Source organism: Schistocerca americana, chromosome 2, assembly GCF_021461395.2.
Source record: "Schistocerca americana isolate TAMUIC-IGC-003095 chromosome 2, iqSchAmer2.1, whole genome shotgun sequence".
In the NCBI taxonomy this organism is placed as follows: Eukaryota; Metazoa; Arthropoda; class Insecta; order Orthoptera; family Acrididae; genus Schistocerca; species Schistocerca americana.
This window is the reverse complement of record NC_060120.1, coordinates 556,532,000-556,550,395: the sequence shown is the minus strand read 5'-3', so window position 1 is coordinate 556,550,395 and position 18,396 is coordinate 556,532,000. Positions and strand designations below refer to the sequence as shown.

At 43.7% G+C, this 18,396-nt stretch overlaps 1 protein-coding gene across 1 annotated transcript in view; it reads right to left on the bottom strand.

Annotated features, from left to right (window-relative positions):
- Window positions 1-1,019, bottom strand: part of LOC124594821 (pyrethroid hydrolase Ces2a) — a 184,287-nt gene extending 183,268 nt beyond the window's left edge. The window contains exon 1 of the mRNA XM_047133265.1: window positions 741-1,019. Coding sequence (XP_046989221.1) covers window positions 741-1,016 — 276 coding nt within the window. The 5' untranslated portion in view covers window positions 1,017-1,019. The remainder of the gene's footprint in view (window positions 1-740) is intronic.
- Between the last annotated feature and the right edge of the window lie 17,377 nt (window positions 1,020-18,396).

The window sequence follows — 18,396 nt, the reverse complement described above, 5'->3', positions numbered from 1 at the left end:
CTTTTGGATGGAACCACTCCATGGTCCTGTTGTGGTAGGTGTTCGGCGTTCAATTTACTTCCCCTTGTACAACATACGAGAATCATATTCGCACCTGCGAATACTGCTGAACTTTGGCTGCACTGTGCATTGATGACAATGAAAATTTGTGCACGGTCCAGGACTCGAAACCGGAACTTCTGCTTGACGCGAGCGGCCGTCTTGACCATCTCGACCACCCGAGCACGCTCCCCAGACAGACCCAAACTTCCATAGGTCACCCCTCTCGTCTACCTCCTACACTCGCACAAATACTGTGAGTTCGATGCCAGAAAAAACGTACGATTAAAGTCGAAGCGCAGATATTAGATATGAAATACTATACTGGAATGTCTGTATTATTCTGATTTAATTTTAAAAGTCCTTCAGGCATGCACGCATGCAGACAAAGTTTAGCAATACTGGCAAAAGCGAATACGATTCTCGTATTTCATATGGCTGTCGATCGCTGCAGGGCCTACTCCTTCCGACATTCACGCATGCTTGAAAGACATTGAAAAGTACGTTAGAACAGCACGGGTACTGTAATATCGTATAGCGTTATAAAACAGGCAAGGATGCTCTTCTACAACAAACAGGGCTCCCCACAAATTTCCAAAAAATTGTAGACTAAGTGAAACTTCTCTTCGAAAACAGCGAGGCTCGTCTGTTAACCACAAAGCCAGCGAGGCAGCGAAGCAGATCAAAAGGTCGCTGCTCACCTGAAGCCTCAACCTGCCGACGGGGGGCTCGGCGAAGCGGATGCCCCTGAAGGCGTAGTAGGGGCCCTCGCGCACCCCCCGCAGCGTGGCCTGCTCGTCGCCGCGGTAGATGACGACCGCCGGGTCGTCGGCGGGCGGCTGCCTGGCGGGGTCTCCGCCGACGATCCTCTTGCGCCGCACCAGCTGCTCCCCCGCCCCCGGCTGAGCAGCCGCGGCACGCAGCACCGCCCACGCCGCCAGCACCAGCACCGGGGCTGCGCTGCTCCTCCTCCACATGGCGCGCGTCTTCTGGCGAGGCGCGCCCGGCCGAAGGCTGCCTCGGCCAGCCTTCTTATCTGCAGGAAGCACGAGCTGCGCACTCTCATCTTCTCGCTGCAAATGTTAAGCCGCGTCCACACGCGCATCTACAGTGACGCCAAACTCAACAGGACACTACTGGCCATCAAAATTGCTACACCAAGAAGAAATGCAGATGATAAACGGGTATTCATTGGACAAATATATTATACTAGAACTGAAATGTGATTACATTTTCACGCAGTTTGGGTGCATAGATCCTGAGAAATCAATACCCAGAACAACCACCTCTGGCCGTAATAACGGCCTTGATACGCCTGGGCATTGAATCAAACAGAGCTTCGATGGCGCGTACAGGTACAGCTGCCCATGCAGCTTCAACATGATACCACAGTTCATCAAGAGTAGTGACTGGCGTATTGTGACGAGTCAGTTGCTCAGCCACCACTGACCAGACGTTTTCAACTGGTGAGAGATCTGGAGAATGTGCTGGCCAGGGCAGCAGTAGAACATTTTCTGTATCCAGAAAGGCCAGTACAGGACCTGCAACATGCGGTCGTTCATTATCCTGCTGATATGTAGGGTTTCGCAGGGATCGAATGAAGGGTCGTAACACATCTGAAATGTAACTCCACTGTTCAAAGTGCCGTCAGTGCGAACAAGAGGTGACCGAGACGTGTAACCAATGGCACCCCATACCATCACGCCGGGTGATACGCCAGTATGGCGATGACGAATACACGCTTCCAATGTGCGTTCACCGCAATGTCGCCAAACACGGATGCGACCCTCATGATGCTGTAAACAGAACCTGGATCCATCCGAAAAATGACGTTTTGCCATTCGTGCACCAGGTTCGTCGTTGAGTACACCATCGTAGGCGCTCCTGTCTGTGATGCAGCGTCCAGGGTAACCGCAGCCGTAGTCTCAGAGCTGATAGTCCATGCTGCTCCAAACGTCGTCGAACTGTTCGTGCAGATGGTTGTTGTCTTGCAAACGTCCCCATCTGTTGACTCAGGGATCGAGACGTGGCTTCGCGATCCGTTACAGCCATGCGGATAAGATGCCTGTCATCTCGACTGCTAGTGATACGAGGCCGTTGGGATCCAGCACGGCGTTCCGTATTACCCTCCTGAACCCACCGATTCCATATTCTGCTAACAGTCATTGGATCTCGAACAACGCGAGCAGCAATGTCGCGATATGATAAACCACAATCGCGATAGGCTACAATCCGACCTTTATCAAAGACGGAAATGTGATGGTTCGTATTTCTCCTCCTTACACGAGGCATCAGAACAACATTTCACCAGGCAACGCCGGTCAACTGCTGTTTGTGTATGAGAAATCGGTTGGAAACTCTCCTCATGTCAGCACGTTGTAGGTGTCGCCACCGGCGTCAACCTTGTGTGAATGCTCTGAAAAGCTAATCATTTGCATATCACACCAACCTCTTCCTGTCGGTTAAATTTCTCGTCTGTAGGACGTCATCTTCGTGGTGTAGCAATTTTATTGGCCAGTAGTGGAAATGCGATTGGATTTACTAAGTACCTAGACGTTTCAATAATTAATGCAACATACCTTTTTCTCGGCTTGCTTCGTTTAAAACAAAGCGGAATTTGTTGTGGGCCATAGTGGAATATTCCCCCTTTAGCCACTGTAGTTTCACGAAGTTGCGACGCGGTACATAGCCTTCGAAATGTTGCGTTCCAAGTAGAGTGCTTCCTCTAAGTTTCTTTTGGTGGGAAACCGGAGGGTCACAAATATTCATAGGTGCTTGCAAAATGTTTACGGAGACCTGGCAGTGAACAAACGCACGGTGAGTTGGCGGCCGAGGCGTCTGTCATCATCGCAACAAGGTCGTCCAAACCTGTTCGATCCCCCGTGCCACATGCAACTGTGACTCCTGTGATGTAGGAACGTGAGGACACTGTCATTCGAGTTGAACGACGCGTCACAATCAAGTACTTCGTTTCTCAACTGGACGTCTCTGTTGTTAGTGCTGACACACTCTTCCACCAGTTGGGGTTCGCAAAGGTGTGTACCTGCTGGGTTCCTCACCTTCTCGTAGAAGATCATAAAGAGCAACAACTGTGCTGAATTGCTTGCACTTTACGGAGCCGATTGTGACTTTTTTGTCGAATATCGTCGCAGCCGATGAAAAGCGGATTCTTCTCTTCGAACAGAAACAAAATGGCGGTCAGTGGAGTGGCGCCACACTACCTCTCCTCCGAAGAAAAAGTTCAAAACCGTGCCATCAGCAGGTAAAATCATGGCGACGGTCATTAGGACTGTGAAGCGGTTATTCTGTTTGATGTCCTCCCTCATGGCGCCACCATCTCCTCTGAAGTGTAGTGTGCTACCCTCACGAAATTTAAGAAACGACTTCAGCGTGTTCGTCGTCACAAAAATGCAAACGAACTTCTCCTTCTCCATGACAAGGCGAGGCCTCACACAAGTCTGCGCTCCCAGTCCGGATCTCGCACCTTCCGACTTCCATCTATTTGGCACGATGGAGGATGCACTCCATGGGAAGTAGTACGTGGATGTCGCGGAGGTTGGGAGGTTACTGAGGCAGCAGGACGTTGGCTCCGGCGTCGACCTGTAAAGTGGTAGCATGCAGTCATACAGGCCCTCCCAATAAGGTGGCGCAAGACCGTCGCATTGACCAGAGATTATGTTGGAAAAAAGGGTTTTGTAGTCAGAAGAGTGTGGAATAATAAGGTGTATTGCATAGTGAATAAAATCAACCTGGTTTCGAAAGTTGCATTAATCATTCAACATCTCTTGTACTTACGCCGCAAACCACCGTATAGTGCAGGCCGGAGGTTAGGAAAGAGTGTTGTACCAAGAGGATAGCGTACCTAACAACACACGACGTTTTTTGGTTGGTATTTCAGCGTAGTGACTAGCTTACAGTCACATGAAGGAATGCACACCAGAGACTGCTGTAAGCAGTTTCCGCCATTTTCTACAGGTTTTGCCGTTGTTAGGCATGAGATAATGTTTCGTGCAGCTTTGTTTCGTGTTCTACACATTTAAGGGGCTCCGGACATTTTGAAATCTCGAAATTTTCAATTTTTGTGTTTTTCATTTATCACATTGATCATAATAGACGGCAATTCCCCTTTCCAATTATTTACATAACATATACACTATTGCACTAAGCAGATTCAGAAGGATGTAGGTTGCAGTAAGTACTGGGAGATGAAGAAGCTTGCACAGGATAGAGTGGCATGGAGAGCTGCATCAAACCAGTCTCAGGACTGAAGATCACAACAACAACAACAATACACTATTGCCTTCTTTCTAGTTTATTCGTTCATTGAAACAGTTCTTAGACTGAAATTTGATTTCGGAATCCTTCGCCTCCGACGGAAATTGTTTACCAAATAGGGATTCAAAAGTTTTCAAAGCAGTTGAGGAAGAGAAGCCATATGGAGAGAATGTAACTATCACTAAGCAATAGTGCATAGGTCATGTACAAAAGTGAATGGGTTCGAGGCTGCGACGACTGAAAATTGCACATCAGGGGCAGAAATAGGAAGATGGCAAAGGATTAGGTAAGAACAGACTCACAGAATCTGTAATAGATAACATTCGAAATTACTTTCACATGGCCATCAGGCATAATTTTACTGGTGTAGGAGATAATCTGTATGGGCAGACGATAAACCCACTCATGGCCTATGCCCTCCAGAAAGTGATTCATGGTACAAATACAATAGGCGAGAAGTTCTTGAAACAAACTTTCAGAGATTTGTCAGATGTAAGTCTATTGAAGAAATGTCTTCATGGCCGCACACCAGATCCTAACGAGTCCATCAACAGCATAATCTCGACCATTATTCCGAAGACAGTGTATATGGCAATTAGTACACTGAATTTTTATGTCTTTGATGCAGTGACAACAACCAATGAAGGAAATGTCACAAGGTGTGAAGCCCTGAAAATATTACTACAAAGTGTTGGTTTTCCACAGTGAGGCAACTGTTAAATTTAGGTAAAGAAAGGCTTATGGCATCAGAGCGAGCAGTTAGAAGCCTTGAAAAAATGTCAAGACACCGGAGACAAGCAGTAAAATGGATATTGCAAGATGAGATGGAAGAGGATGCAGACAACACATTAAATAGAGCCGAGATGCACTGCAACTTTAATGACTGTCTCCCGTAAGTTGCATTTTTAAGAATGAGGTATGCTTTTTCTCAGCTTCCACTTGCCAGAATTTGTTCAAAACCGCAAGATAGACTCATTGGAGTATTGTGTATATTTTAACACAGATGTTTTCTTATTCTGTAAAGCTCAAAGAAGTTAGAGCCTTACGCACATAGGAAAGTGCAGACGGTTTTTTTTTATTTTTAGTTAACTTTTTACAAAAATAATGATTATCTTAAAACTAATCAGTTCTTTTATAAATGCCTCTGTTCAAGTGACCAGAAATGTGTAACTAACAGGTTACTTTTTTTTTCAAATTTTTATTCCCAGTTGTTTCTGAGAAAAGGTACCTTTATAACAGCTGCCAACATGAGCAGCTTAGACGTAGATATCGTTGGAGTAGTGAATCAGCTTAAATCACCTAAAAAAAACCAAGTCATCTGGTCCAGACTGTATACCAATTAGGTTTCTTTTAGAGTATGCTGATCCAGTAGCTCCATACTTAACAATCATATACAACAGTTCGCTCGGTCGGCCGATGTGGCTGAGCGGTTCTAGGCGCTTCAGTCTGGAACCGCGCGACCGCTACGGCCGCAGGTTCGAATCCTGCCTCGGGTATGGATGTGTGTGATGTCCTTAGGTCAGTTAGGTTTAAGCAGTTCTAAGTTCTACGGGAATGATGACCTCAATAGTCACATAGTGCTCAGAGACATTTGAACCATTTGAACAGTTCGCTCGACAAAAGATCCGTACCCAAAGACTGGAAAGTTGCACAGCTCATACCAGTATTCAGGAAGGTAGCAGAACTAATCCACTAAATTACAGGCCCATATCATTATTACGTCGATATGCAGCAGGATTTTAGAACATACATTGTGTTCGATCATTATGAATTACCTCGAAGAGAATGGTCTATTGACACACAGTCAATACGGTTTAGAAAACATCTTTCTTGTGAAACACAACTGGGGTTTTTACACGCACGAAGTGTTATGTGCTATTGGCAGGGGATTTCAAATTGATTCCGTAATTCTGGATTTCTGGAAGGCTTTTGACACGACACCACACAAGCGGCTTGTAGAGAAATTGCGTGCTTATGGAATATCGTCTCAGTTATGCGACTGAATTCGTGATTTCCTGCCAGAGAGGTCACAGTTCGTAGTAACTGACGGAAAGTCATCGAGCAAAACAGAAGTGATTTCTGCCGTTCCCAAGATAGTGTTATAGGCCCTTTTCTGTTCCTTATCTATACAGGGTGTTACAAAAAGGTACGGCCAAACTTTCAGGAAACATTCCTCACACACAAAGAAAGAAAATATGTTATGTGGACATGTGTCCGGAAACGCTTACTTTCCATGTTAGAGCTCATTTTATTACTTCTCTTCAAATCACATTAATCATGGAATGGAAACACACAGCAACAGAACGCACCAGCGTGACTTCAAACACTTTGTTACAGGAAATGTTCAAAACGTCCTCCGTTAGCGAGGATACATGCATCCACCCTCCGTCGCATGGAATCCCTGATGCGCTGATGCAGCCCTGGAGAATGGCGTATTTTATCACAGCCGCCCACAATACGAGCAAGAAGAGTCTCTACATTTGGTACCGGGGTTGCGTAGACAAGAGCTTTCAAACGCCCCCATAAATGAAAGTCAAGAGGGTTGATATCAGGAGAGCGTGAAGGCCATGGAATTGGTCCGCCTCTACCAATCCATCAGTCACCGAATCTCTTGTTGAGAAGCGTACGAACACTTCGACTGAAATGTGCAGGAGCTCCATCGTGCATGAACCACATGTTGTGTCGTTCTTGTAAAGGCACATGTTCTAGCAGCACAGGTAGAGTATCCCGTATGAAATCATGATAACGTGCTCCATTGAGAGTAGGTGGAAGAAACTAAAATGAGCTCTAACATGGAAATTAAGCGTTTCCGGACACATGTCCACATAACATCTTTTCTTTATTTGTGTGTGAGGAATGTTTCCTGAAAGTTTGGCCGTACCTTTTTGTAACACCCTGTATAAACGATGTGGGAGACAATGTGAACAGCCGTCTTAGGTTGTTTGCATATGACGCTGTCGTTTATCGACTAGTAAACTCATCAGAAGATCAAAACAAGTTCCAAAACGATTTATAAAATATATCTGAACGATGCTAAAATTGGCAATTGACCCTAAATAATAAAAAGTGTGAGGCTATCCAAGTGAGTGCTAAAAGGAATCCGTTAACCTTTAGTTACACGACAAATCAGCCCAATTTAAAGGCCATAAATTCAACTAAATACCTAGGAACAATTTAAATTGGAAATCACGCACAGAAAACATTGTGGGGTAAGGTAAACCAAAGACTGTGTTTTATTGGCAAACACTTAGAAAATGTAACAGATCTACTAAAGAGACTGCCTACACTACGCATGTCCGTCCTCTTTTGGGGTACTGCTGCGCGGCCTGGGATCCTTACCAGATAGGATTAGCGGAGTACATCGAGATAGTTCAAAGAAGAGCAGCACATTTTGTATTATCGCGAAATAGGGGAGAGAGTGTCACAGACATGATACAGGATTTGGGATGGACACCATTAATACAAAGGCGTTTTTTGTTGCGGCGGAATCTTATCGCGAAATTTCAGTCACCAACTTTCTCCTCCGAAAGCAAAAATATTTTGTTGACGCCGACCTACACAGGGAGAAACGATCATCATAATAAAATACGCGAATTCAGAGATCGTACGGAAGATATAGGTGTTCGATTTTTCCTATGTATGTGAATAAATATTACATTATGTGAGATAGAGATTTTCCAACCGGCCCAGAGCTCCTTGAGTGTTGTGTAATAAACACAAAGGTCTGAATAACTACCTTTCGCGGCGCGGACCGCTGCCAGACGCGCAGGACGAGAGATGCTGAAGCTACCGACAGGGTTGTGGAGCCATGCCGACTCCAGCGCCGTGGCCAGCTGCACCAGGTTTCTCGGTTGAGGATCCATGTCGCAAACAGACCGGTCTAAGTTATTCCTAAGATTTTCGATTGTGTTTAAATCCGGAGAGTTTGGTGGCCTAGGGAGTACAGTAAACTCAGCGTGGTGCTCTTCCAACCACGCGCACCCACTGCCAGCTGTGTGACATGTTGCGTTATCCTGCTAGTAGACGCCATCGTAAGGAGGAAAAACAGACTACGTGTAGGGCTGGGCTTGGTCCCCAAGGATAGATGCATACTTGTGCCTTCGATAATGACGAGCTCACCCAGGGAATGCCACGAAAGCATTTCCTGGCCATAACGCACGCAGGGTGTTTGTCTCCAGACGTTCATGCCGTACACGCCAAAGGCCACCTATCTGTTGGAGCATAAAACGTGATTCATCCGAAAAGGGCATCTGTCGCCTCTCAGTGGACTGTCAGTTGTGGTACTGACGTGCAAATTCCAGTCTTCACCGCCAAAGAACGTAGGAGAATGAACCATGCGCCTGCTGCGGAAGCCCACACTTAGCAATGTTTGCTGAATGGTCGTTGAGGAGACACTGTTGATAGTCCCTTGATTCACCTGGGCGGCCAGTTGCTCAACAGATGCGGGTCTATTCGCCCGTACTAGGCACTGCTAGCCCAGGCAATCTGGCTGTGAGTGGTTACTGCACTTCGACGTTCGAGTGTAGGCGGTGGTCACATTAATAAGAATGGACTATGTTTTAAAGCTATTTGGAAAATATTGTTAATTCTTCAGGTACAGAATTTCTTGGTGATTAAAACGCTATGTCGCATTGACTCAAAAGCTCCTGTACCCGGGGATAAGGGCCAGTGGACGCTTCCCCCCAACCCTCCCACCCCTTCCTTAGCTCTCAGCGGAAAGGAAGAAATGTTGACCAGCCAGGCGTTTCTCTTTCAAGAAAATTATTTAAAAAACGATGTTACGCAAGTTTTTCGCAGGATCAGATACTTCGTACCCCCTCCCCCAGGTTTGGCTCCCCACCTACAAACTATTGTATGAGCACCATCGCACTGACGGACTGTTTTATTGGTTCTTGTATAATACGTTACGAATCAAACACACGCGACACTGCTGTAATATTCTCCAACATTTATCATTTTACAAACCGATTTCTGGCTATTGCACTGTCATCATATACAAAGATAAATACAGTATGTGTGGCTGTGAAATTTTGTAGGATCAAAGATTTTAAACTAGTACACTGAAATAATTCCTATCCTGTCCCCGTTGATATAAATCAACGCCCGTCAGCAGTTGAATGTATTAATATATAATTCTAATTTCGTTCTAGACGTCTGCAGCTCATCAGTGGTATCTACTCATTCGGACATGTCCGAAAGAACAGACGCCATATCCATATAAGTAAATTCCTATCCTTTTTAGTTCGAAACCAAACATTAAACTTGTCATCTTTAGAAATAAACTGAGATACTGTTAATTGAGTAGTTTAAAATCTTCGATCCCACAAAATTTCATAGCCACACATACTGTATTTATGTTTCTTCATGATGATGGCGTATAAGCCGAAAACTTGTTTGTGAAATATTAAATATTTTAGGACGTTGCACCAGTGTCGTATGTATTTCATCCATAATAAAATGTTATAAATTTTTGAACATATGATACTCTCAAATGAACTGAATTTCTTTAATATATTAACAATCCTACCTGCCCTGAAAAAGATTTCTGAAAATACTTTTGCATAATTTGATTTCACTTACTGATTATTGGTGTGTAATGAAGTAACGATGTAACAGACTATTACATATTGACGGGATTTTTTAGGACTGCAACACTTTTAAATTTCAACAGAATATTTGTTACTTGGTACATCACCATGTACCTTAATTTTATAGAGTAATTTCTGTAATTCCAGAAAAAGAATGCAGCACATATAACGTAAATACCGCAGAATAAGACCGAGCGAAGTGGCGCAGTGGTTAGACACTGGACTCGCATTCGGGAGGGCGACGGTTCAATCCCGCGTCCGGCCATCCTGATTTAGGTTTTCCGTGATTTCCCTAAATCGCTCCAGGCAAATGCTGGGATGGTTCCTTTCAAAGGGCACGGCCGACTTCCTTCCCCATCCTTCCCTAATCCGATGAGACCGATGACCTCGCTGTCTGGTCTCCTTCCCCAAACAACCCAACCCAACCCGTAGAATAAGAAAATACATTACACTTCTTTTACCTCTTTGGCTACAGGGGAAGTCTTTAAAGCGTACCGCGGCAGGTCAGACATTCTCCACTCACCTGTATCACTAGTGCTCATTCCGTTTCCTGTTCCCCTCGCAAATGGAGCGGGGGAAAAACGAATATTTTCTAATAAATAGTTTGAAGGTACTCACAAACTAGATACAACGCAGCGACAGTTATGAAGTCTTCAGAGTAGATGATTAATGATTCAGCTATAAAAGTGCATTGTAAATAATAGTACCTAGCATTATAACCGTTTCCAAATACATCCGTTCATGGCTGTTATAGTCTTCACGCCTTCTAACTTCACGCCATCTAACTTCCCTCTCATTCAGCTCTTCTACTGTCTTGGAGAGCTTCACAGTAGTTTACCGAGCGAGGTGGCGCTGTGGTGAGCTCACTGGAATCGCATTCGGGAGGGCGACGTTTCAAACCAGCTTACGGCCATCCTGATTTAGGTTTCCCGTGATTTCCCTACATCACTTCAGGCAAATACCGGAATGGTTCCTTTGAAAGGACACGGCCGACTTCCTTCCCATCCTTCCCTAATCCGATGGGACTGATGACCTCGCTGTTTGGTCCCTTCACCCAAATCAACGAACCAACTCACAGCAGCTGGGACCATTGCTCAGTTTCTTTTCTTCGAACACCAGTAGCTGATCTCTGATCTTCCGTTAGGCAGAATACGCTGTCATGTTTCGTGACAGTAGTTCAAAACACAGTTCTGACAATTCTTCAAGGGTATCATACGTTAGAGCTAAATCGAGATTGAAATCAGCTTTACTGATGGACTTCAATAGACCTTCGTACATATCTCTGTTAGTTGACTCCATGATTAGATTATCTTTTGCATCTGTGAAGTCAACCACCAAGGCCTTGAAGTTCGATGGTACTCATCTGCTGTCCAACATTCTGTCTTTTTCAGAATTTCAATTTCAAGTAGCTCCGCATGCTAGTTTAGCTGTCGGGCGTTATTCGATGGCTGGTGGTACGCTGAATATAGCTTGTCTAAGAAAGACCTGAAGTTTTGGGGTGGGAAGTCTCTCTTTATTACATCACCCACTGACAATTCACGTCTATAGTGAGTACAACGCCAAAACAAAATCTGCATAAAATGCTGTTTCATTAATGTAACAATTCCTTTTTCTTCTCATCATCACTGCTGCTTCATCTGTTGCGATTCAAATGAGGTTTTCCATCAGGAAATCAATAAAAATTCCCATAGATTTCAAATAAGTGGAAAGTGTGTTACAAATACTTTCAGCAGTGACATTATGCGGCTCTGCTATAACAATTAATGTATTTGTGGGTTCTCTCATGTCAGGGAGTTTGGATGGTAAGTAAATCATTAACAATGATAATTGGCTAGCTGTTGTGCTCTCATCAGTAATTAATGACAATTTTGATCTTGTCTCAATAAATGTTTTCATCAGTGTGTTTTTCTTTTGTTGTGCGATGCGACTAATAATATCAGTACATCCTTAAAATGCAGCCATATTAACTCTTATTAAGTTTTTGCAGGTCAATTTCTGTCGCAAAATCATTGAAAGGTTGACTCTTTTTCGCGGCTTTTAAAGCAAAGCGAAATACAGGGTGTCCCAAAATAATGTATACACTCTTTGAAACTGAACATCTGTTTAATGAAAGGGGGTTAAAAATACAATTTTAATGGTGTTAGGTGCCTCATTGTCCGTCTGAAGGTGGTAAATGTTCAAACTGGTGTCCGTCCATCAAAATACACCGTCGACAACGACTTACGACTGAGCGACATGCCAACTTTATTGTTTTCAACTGAATAGCATCACAGGCTTCCTCAATTTTATCTCAATGGTCATCCAGTGTGTGTGGTCTCGCAGCGTCAACTGTGTTCTTGAGAACACCCCACAGAAAAAAGTCTAGAGGAGTTAAATATGGAGATTGGGCGGGATACTCCACACACCCTCTTCGTCCTATCCATCTGGCAGGGAATGTACGATTGAGAAATGGGCTCACATTCAGGTGAAAGTGAGATGGCGCCCCACCCTGTTGAAAGTAATAATCTTCATTTCCAAACACAATGCTAAGACCAGGAGTTATCATTTCCAACATTTCCAAGTGCGAGTCGCCCGTGATAGCGTTGTCAAAGAAGTGGGGCCGATTAACCCTCTAGAAGACAGACCATACCAGATGAAACGTCCCCTTTGAAAAATTATGAATGACTGTGCTGGTAAACTACTACGTTATTTGATTTTCAAACAGCTGAGCAAAACTGAACGTACTCAGACAGTTCTCTCTTTACTTATTTTGATCATCACTAAACTGACACAAAAGATTTTTATCACAACGCCATCTGACTCAATAATCCCTACAAAAGAATGGCCCTGACTAACAATAACCTATACCTTTCATTAATCACTTACCTCACAAAAATCTTCGTTACTCGAAATACTGCAATATAGCGAGCGCCAATGCTACCAGCTAAATAAAAGATTCTAACTACGGAAGGCATTAACTGCTGATAGGCATAGTTAGCAAATGAAAGATTTTGATAGAGAACAAATAATGTATTTAGGTTAATAATGTTCAAAAGTCATTATATATATATATATATATATATATATTCATGACATCCAGTCTTATAAATTTCCTTTTTCTGACGGACACACGTCCATATCGTCCGCTCTCGAAACTCTGGCATCTCTGTCCCCACATCCACCACTGCTGGCGGCTCACCTCGAACTGCCCAACGCTACGCGCTGTTCACATCCAACTGCCCAACATTACACTAGTGAATATTCCAGCAATGAGTCCAACCAGCCACAGACTGCACACAGCGCAGTCAGCGATTTCCATACACAGCACTATGTGGTATTACCAAAATAAAAGCCTAAACAGCCTACTTACACACACTGTTACTCCTGGTAGGTTAACGTGCCTTTGCTCGGTTACGTATGGATTGTCCCTGGCCCAGCACATGCAATTATGGTGGTTAATTGTTCCATCAAGTTTAAACGTCGCTTCACCTGACCAAAGAATTCGATCTTGGAAACGTTGCTCTTCTCCACATCTGTTAATAAACCACTCACAAAATTCGCTTCGCCTATCAGGATCATCTTCGTTAAGAGCATGGAGAAGTCTTGGAATTTAAGGCTTAAAGTTCTGAGACAGCAAAATTCTATGAACACTGATTCAGCAGGCCCCAGTCTCAGGAGAGCATTGCTTCATCCCAGTCTCAGGAAAGAATTACCTCACAGATTTCTTTGGGGATCAAGTGTTTGTCTGAATTACTGCATCAACACTCTCACTGTCTGTTGAACTTCTCTTTCGTTAAAGGCGCTGTAGTCTGGAACCGCAAGACCGCTACGGTCGCAGGTTCGAATCCTGCCTCGGGCATGGATGTTTGTGATGTCCTTAGGTTAGTTAGGTTTAACTAGTTCTAAGTTCTAGGGGACTAATGACCTCAGCAGTTGAGTCCCATAGTGCTCAGAGCCATTTGAACCATTCTCTTTCGTCCGCTGTGTCCCTTCTTCATATCGTGCACCGTTCCTTCGACTTCAAACTTATACCTGATCCTTGTAATTGTTACTCTTGTCGGTGGTGGTGTTCCAAATTCAACTCTCCAACGTCGGCGTACCGCACTCACATTCTCTGTTTTCCAGTAACACTTTAGCACCCATTTCTGTTGTTCAAACGATAACGCCATGTTTGCTGACAACCCCGAAACAAAAGAATGCATTGTAATGTTTTTCACCGCTTTTAAATTATTACCCATAAAAACTGTATTTCTGTGTACTTTAATTAAAGAGATATTCTGATTCAAAGAGTGTATACACTATTTTTGGGCACCCTGTATATTTGCTGTCGCCTCCTGTCCATTTTGAAACGCACTATTGTAAGCATTTTGCAGTCTTCTCTTTAGCACAAATTGGTATTTGGGCAGCACTTTTTTATGTTTAAATTTTTTTTCCACAAAGAAACTCTTTCTTCTTTTCTTGAATCGCCTAAAGATGACACAAATCGGATAGCCCAAAGCTGTGCAATTTTCTTGCTTTGTTTATTTATTTCTGCTCGCATATTTCCTACTTCTTTGCAAATTTTGCAACTAGGTGTTTTTTTTTTTTTTTTTTTTTTTTTTTTTTTTTTTTGTTTGAAACTCTTAACCTGTCATTCTCGTCATTAAATGCTATTCCATGATCGAAAGCCCAACGTTCTGGAGAATCATTTGACTTGCCGTACACACGCGCGTTCATTTTATTTTCACACATGAATTCGGTGTTCAGGTTTACATTTTTACTTTTATCATCCACGGACAATGTCGAAATTCTTGAGTTTTCATCGCTCGAGAATTATTGGCAATTTTTAGTTTTTTAGATGCGCGCGAACAAGTAAAATAGTTCGTTATTTTGCTGCTCATCTCACCTTAACCTCCAAGCTAACATGCAACGAAAGGGTGGACAAAGAGAAGGGAACACTAAATCACTCCCGTGAGTCGGCTCACAGAATAAGAAAGCAGACGCACTAACTTGCTGCCAGCGATTCAGCTGTCGAAAGCGGTTGCCTGCTGCTTCGAAACATTCGAAACGAATAAATGCATCGCTTTTCCCGCCACAGACAGCACTGCCATCGTCCATACTGCGATTATTAACACAAAAAATGAAATAAGCGCAATTTACGTCAGTGAAGAAGTCGTTGACAAACTTTCAAGTTCTACAGCTTCGTAAAGAAGATTAAGTTGCGGACAGAAACGTTTACGGGTACGCATTCCCAGCGCACCCCCGGAAAAAGAGCAATTGATGAAATACGCTTTCCTAGATTTCTCCCAGTTAACCGAAGTCGAACATTCGCCTTCCCTGTTACCGACATTCCGTGCTAGTTCCGATTCCTATCACTTTGCAATTTTAGCCCAGATATTTAATCGATTTAATCGATCGTGACTGTGTCAAGTAGCACACCACTAATACTGTATTCGAATATTACAGGATTGTTTTTCCTTTCTTATCTGCATTAACTTAAATGGGAAGTCACACCGAACATAAATTCTGTCTAAGTCATTCTATATCCTACTACAGTCATTCAACGACGAGACTTTCCTGTGACACTACAGCGTCATCAGCTAACAGTCGCAGTTGCAGTTTCTTCACCCTATCTATAGATCATTTGCATATATTAAGAATAGGAGCAGTCCTGTCACACTTCCCTCAGAAAATCCCGACGATACCCTCGTCTCCGATGAATACTCACCAACCAGAACAACCTACTGAGTTTTATTACTTAAAAAGTTTTCGAGCCACTCTCATATCTGGGCGGTTCATCCCGCATCCGGCCATCCTGATTTAGGTTTTCCGTGATTTCCCTAAATCGCTCAAGGTTAATGCCGGGATGGTTCCTTTGAAAGGGCACGGCCAACTTCCTTCCCCGTTCTTCCCTAATCCGATGAGAGCGATGACCTCGCTGTCTGGTCTTCTCCCCGAAACAACCCAACCCAACATATCTGACAATCTATTCCGCATGGCAGGAGTTCGTTAACAGTCTATAGTAGAGCACTGTGACAAACACTTCGAGGAAATCTTGTAGTATAGAATTTACCTGTTGCTCTTCATCCATAGTTCGCAGGATATCATGATAGAAAAGGACAAGCTGAGTCTCAGGTGAGCGATACATGAAACCAAGCGTCTACCGCAAGTCGCTGCAGGGAGAAAGCGTCGTTCAACAGGCTCACACAAGTATAGGCCTCTATCATAGTCGTCAGTATACTGTAGAATTTTAGAACACTTTTTATGCTCGCGTCTTGAGGCTTTCCTACAGGCCGAAAATTTTCTTTTTAGGAAACAACATGGACTCCGCAAATAACGATCAAGTGAAACACAGCTCTCTCTCTTTGTCCTCGGGACCCAGAAGGCAGCAGATGCCGTAGTAGTCCAGGTTGATGTATCGCTCGACTTCCGTAGGACACTCGATACAATTCCGCACAGCCACCCAGTGAATAAAATATGGGCGTACGAAATGTCAGAGCAGCTTAGTGAGTGGGTTGATGAGTTCTTAGCAAACAACACATTACATCACTATTAATGGAGCGAAATCTTGTGACATAAAAATAACTTCGAGTGAACTCCAACGGAGTGTTATAGGACCATTAGTATTCGGAGCGGGTAGTTAATATTCTGAACTGTAACCCACGTACCGTTTCCTTGCTACAACCATTTTAAAACATGTTGGTAACACGACGACTTTCACAAGTAATATATTAGGCGTGATCCAGAACGTTACTTGTTTTACAGTTCCACTAATTAATAACCAAAGAAACAAAAAAAAGCTCGTGACGGGTTCTCTTCAACGAGATGCAGTACGGCCCTTCCAATCCGGGAGTGCGGCATTTCCTTCGAGCACCACAGACGCCTACAGACGCTGAAGGTACCCCTTTCTCGAAGCCGTTGCGTAACTGTGCCGAAAACGATATGCGATGGAATCAGACGTTGTGGATAACGATCTTGATAAATGCGACGAGCAGCTCTTCCGTTACCGTGAGCTTCCTCATACAGAAGGAACATGTCTGTGTATTCTGCAAACGCGTACTCAGCCACGTTGCTCTAATATTCACAGACACGCGAATGAGTCACGAACCGGAGCAGAGAGGTAGAACAGACCTCAAATGACATTACCCGATCCGACGTAAGCAACACCCCTCCCCCCCCCCCCCCCCAACCATGAACCATGACTACCTTGTTACGTACCTATCGAGCAAACACGTTATCAAACGTCTGCAGCACGGAAACACGTTTCCGGACTTGGGTTCCAGTCCTAAATATGGTCTACTCAATCACCTCTACAACTCATAGAAGGAGTTTGAAAGGGGAATTTTAGAGCACACTGTATACATAGGGTATCTACATGAAATCTCCCTGATTTCAAATCCAGCTGAAAAAACGTGAGACACAGATACTCGCAATTTGCTGCGTTATATAAAGCAGAGCAAAATTTTTTTATAGGTTTTTTTTCCAAACGATTCATCTTATTTTGTTTCAGATGCTAAAAGAGTACCAGAAATGACTGCACCTCAGAAGAGAGCTCAATGGATGGTAATGTATGCGGAAGCGAAATCACCCATTGCCGTCTAAAGAAATTGCTTACGTGAATTTCAAAGGGAGCCGCCAGACGTTAAGACGATTAAGGATTGTTTGGCAAGTTCCTAGCTACTGTTGTTGTTGTGGTCCTCAGTCCTTAGACTGGCTTGATGCAGCTCTCCATGCTACTCTATCCTGTGCAAGCCTCTTCATCTCCCAGTACCTACTGCAGCCTACATCCTTCTGAATCTGCTTCGTATATTCATCTCTTGGTCTCCCTCTACGACTTTTACCCTCCATTCTGCACTCCAGTACTAAATTGGTGATCCCTTGATGCCTCAGAACATGTCCTACCAACCGATCCCTTCTTCTAGTCAAGTTGTGCCACAAACTCCTCTTCTCCCCAGTTCTACTCAATACCTCCTCATTAGTTATGTGATCTACCCATCTAATTTTCAGCATTCTTCTGTGGCACCACATTTCGAAAGCTTCTATTCTCTTCTTGTCTAAACTATTTATCGTCCATGTTTCACTTCCATACATGGCTACACTTCATACAAATACTTTCAGAAACGACTTCCTGACACTTAAATCAATACTCGATGTTAACAAACTTCTCTTCTTCAGAAACGCTTTCGTTGCCATTGCCAGTCTACATTTTATATCCTCTGTTCTTCGACCATCATCAGTTATTTTGCTCCCCAAATAGCAAAACTCCTTTACTACTTTAAGTGTCTCATTTCCTAAAGTAATTCCCACAGCATCACCAGACTTAAATCGACTACATTCCATTATCCTCGTTTTGCTTTTGTTGATGTTCATCTTATACCCTCCTTTCAAGACACTGTCAATTCCGTTCAACTGCTCTTCCAAGTCCTTTGCTGTCTCTGACAGAATTACAATGTCATCGCCGAACCTCAAAGTTTTTATTTCTTCTCCATGGATTTTAATACCTACTCCGAACTTTTCTTTTGTTTCCTTTACTGCT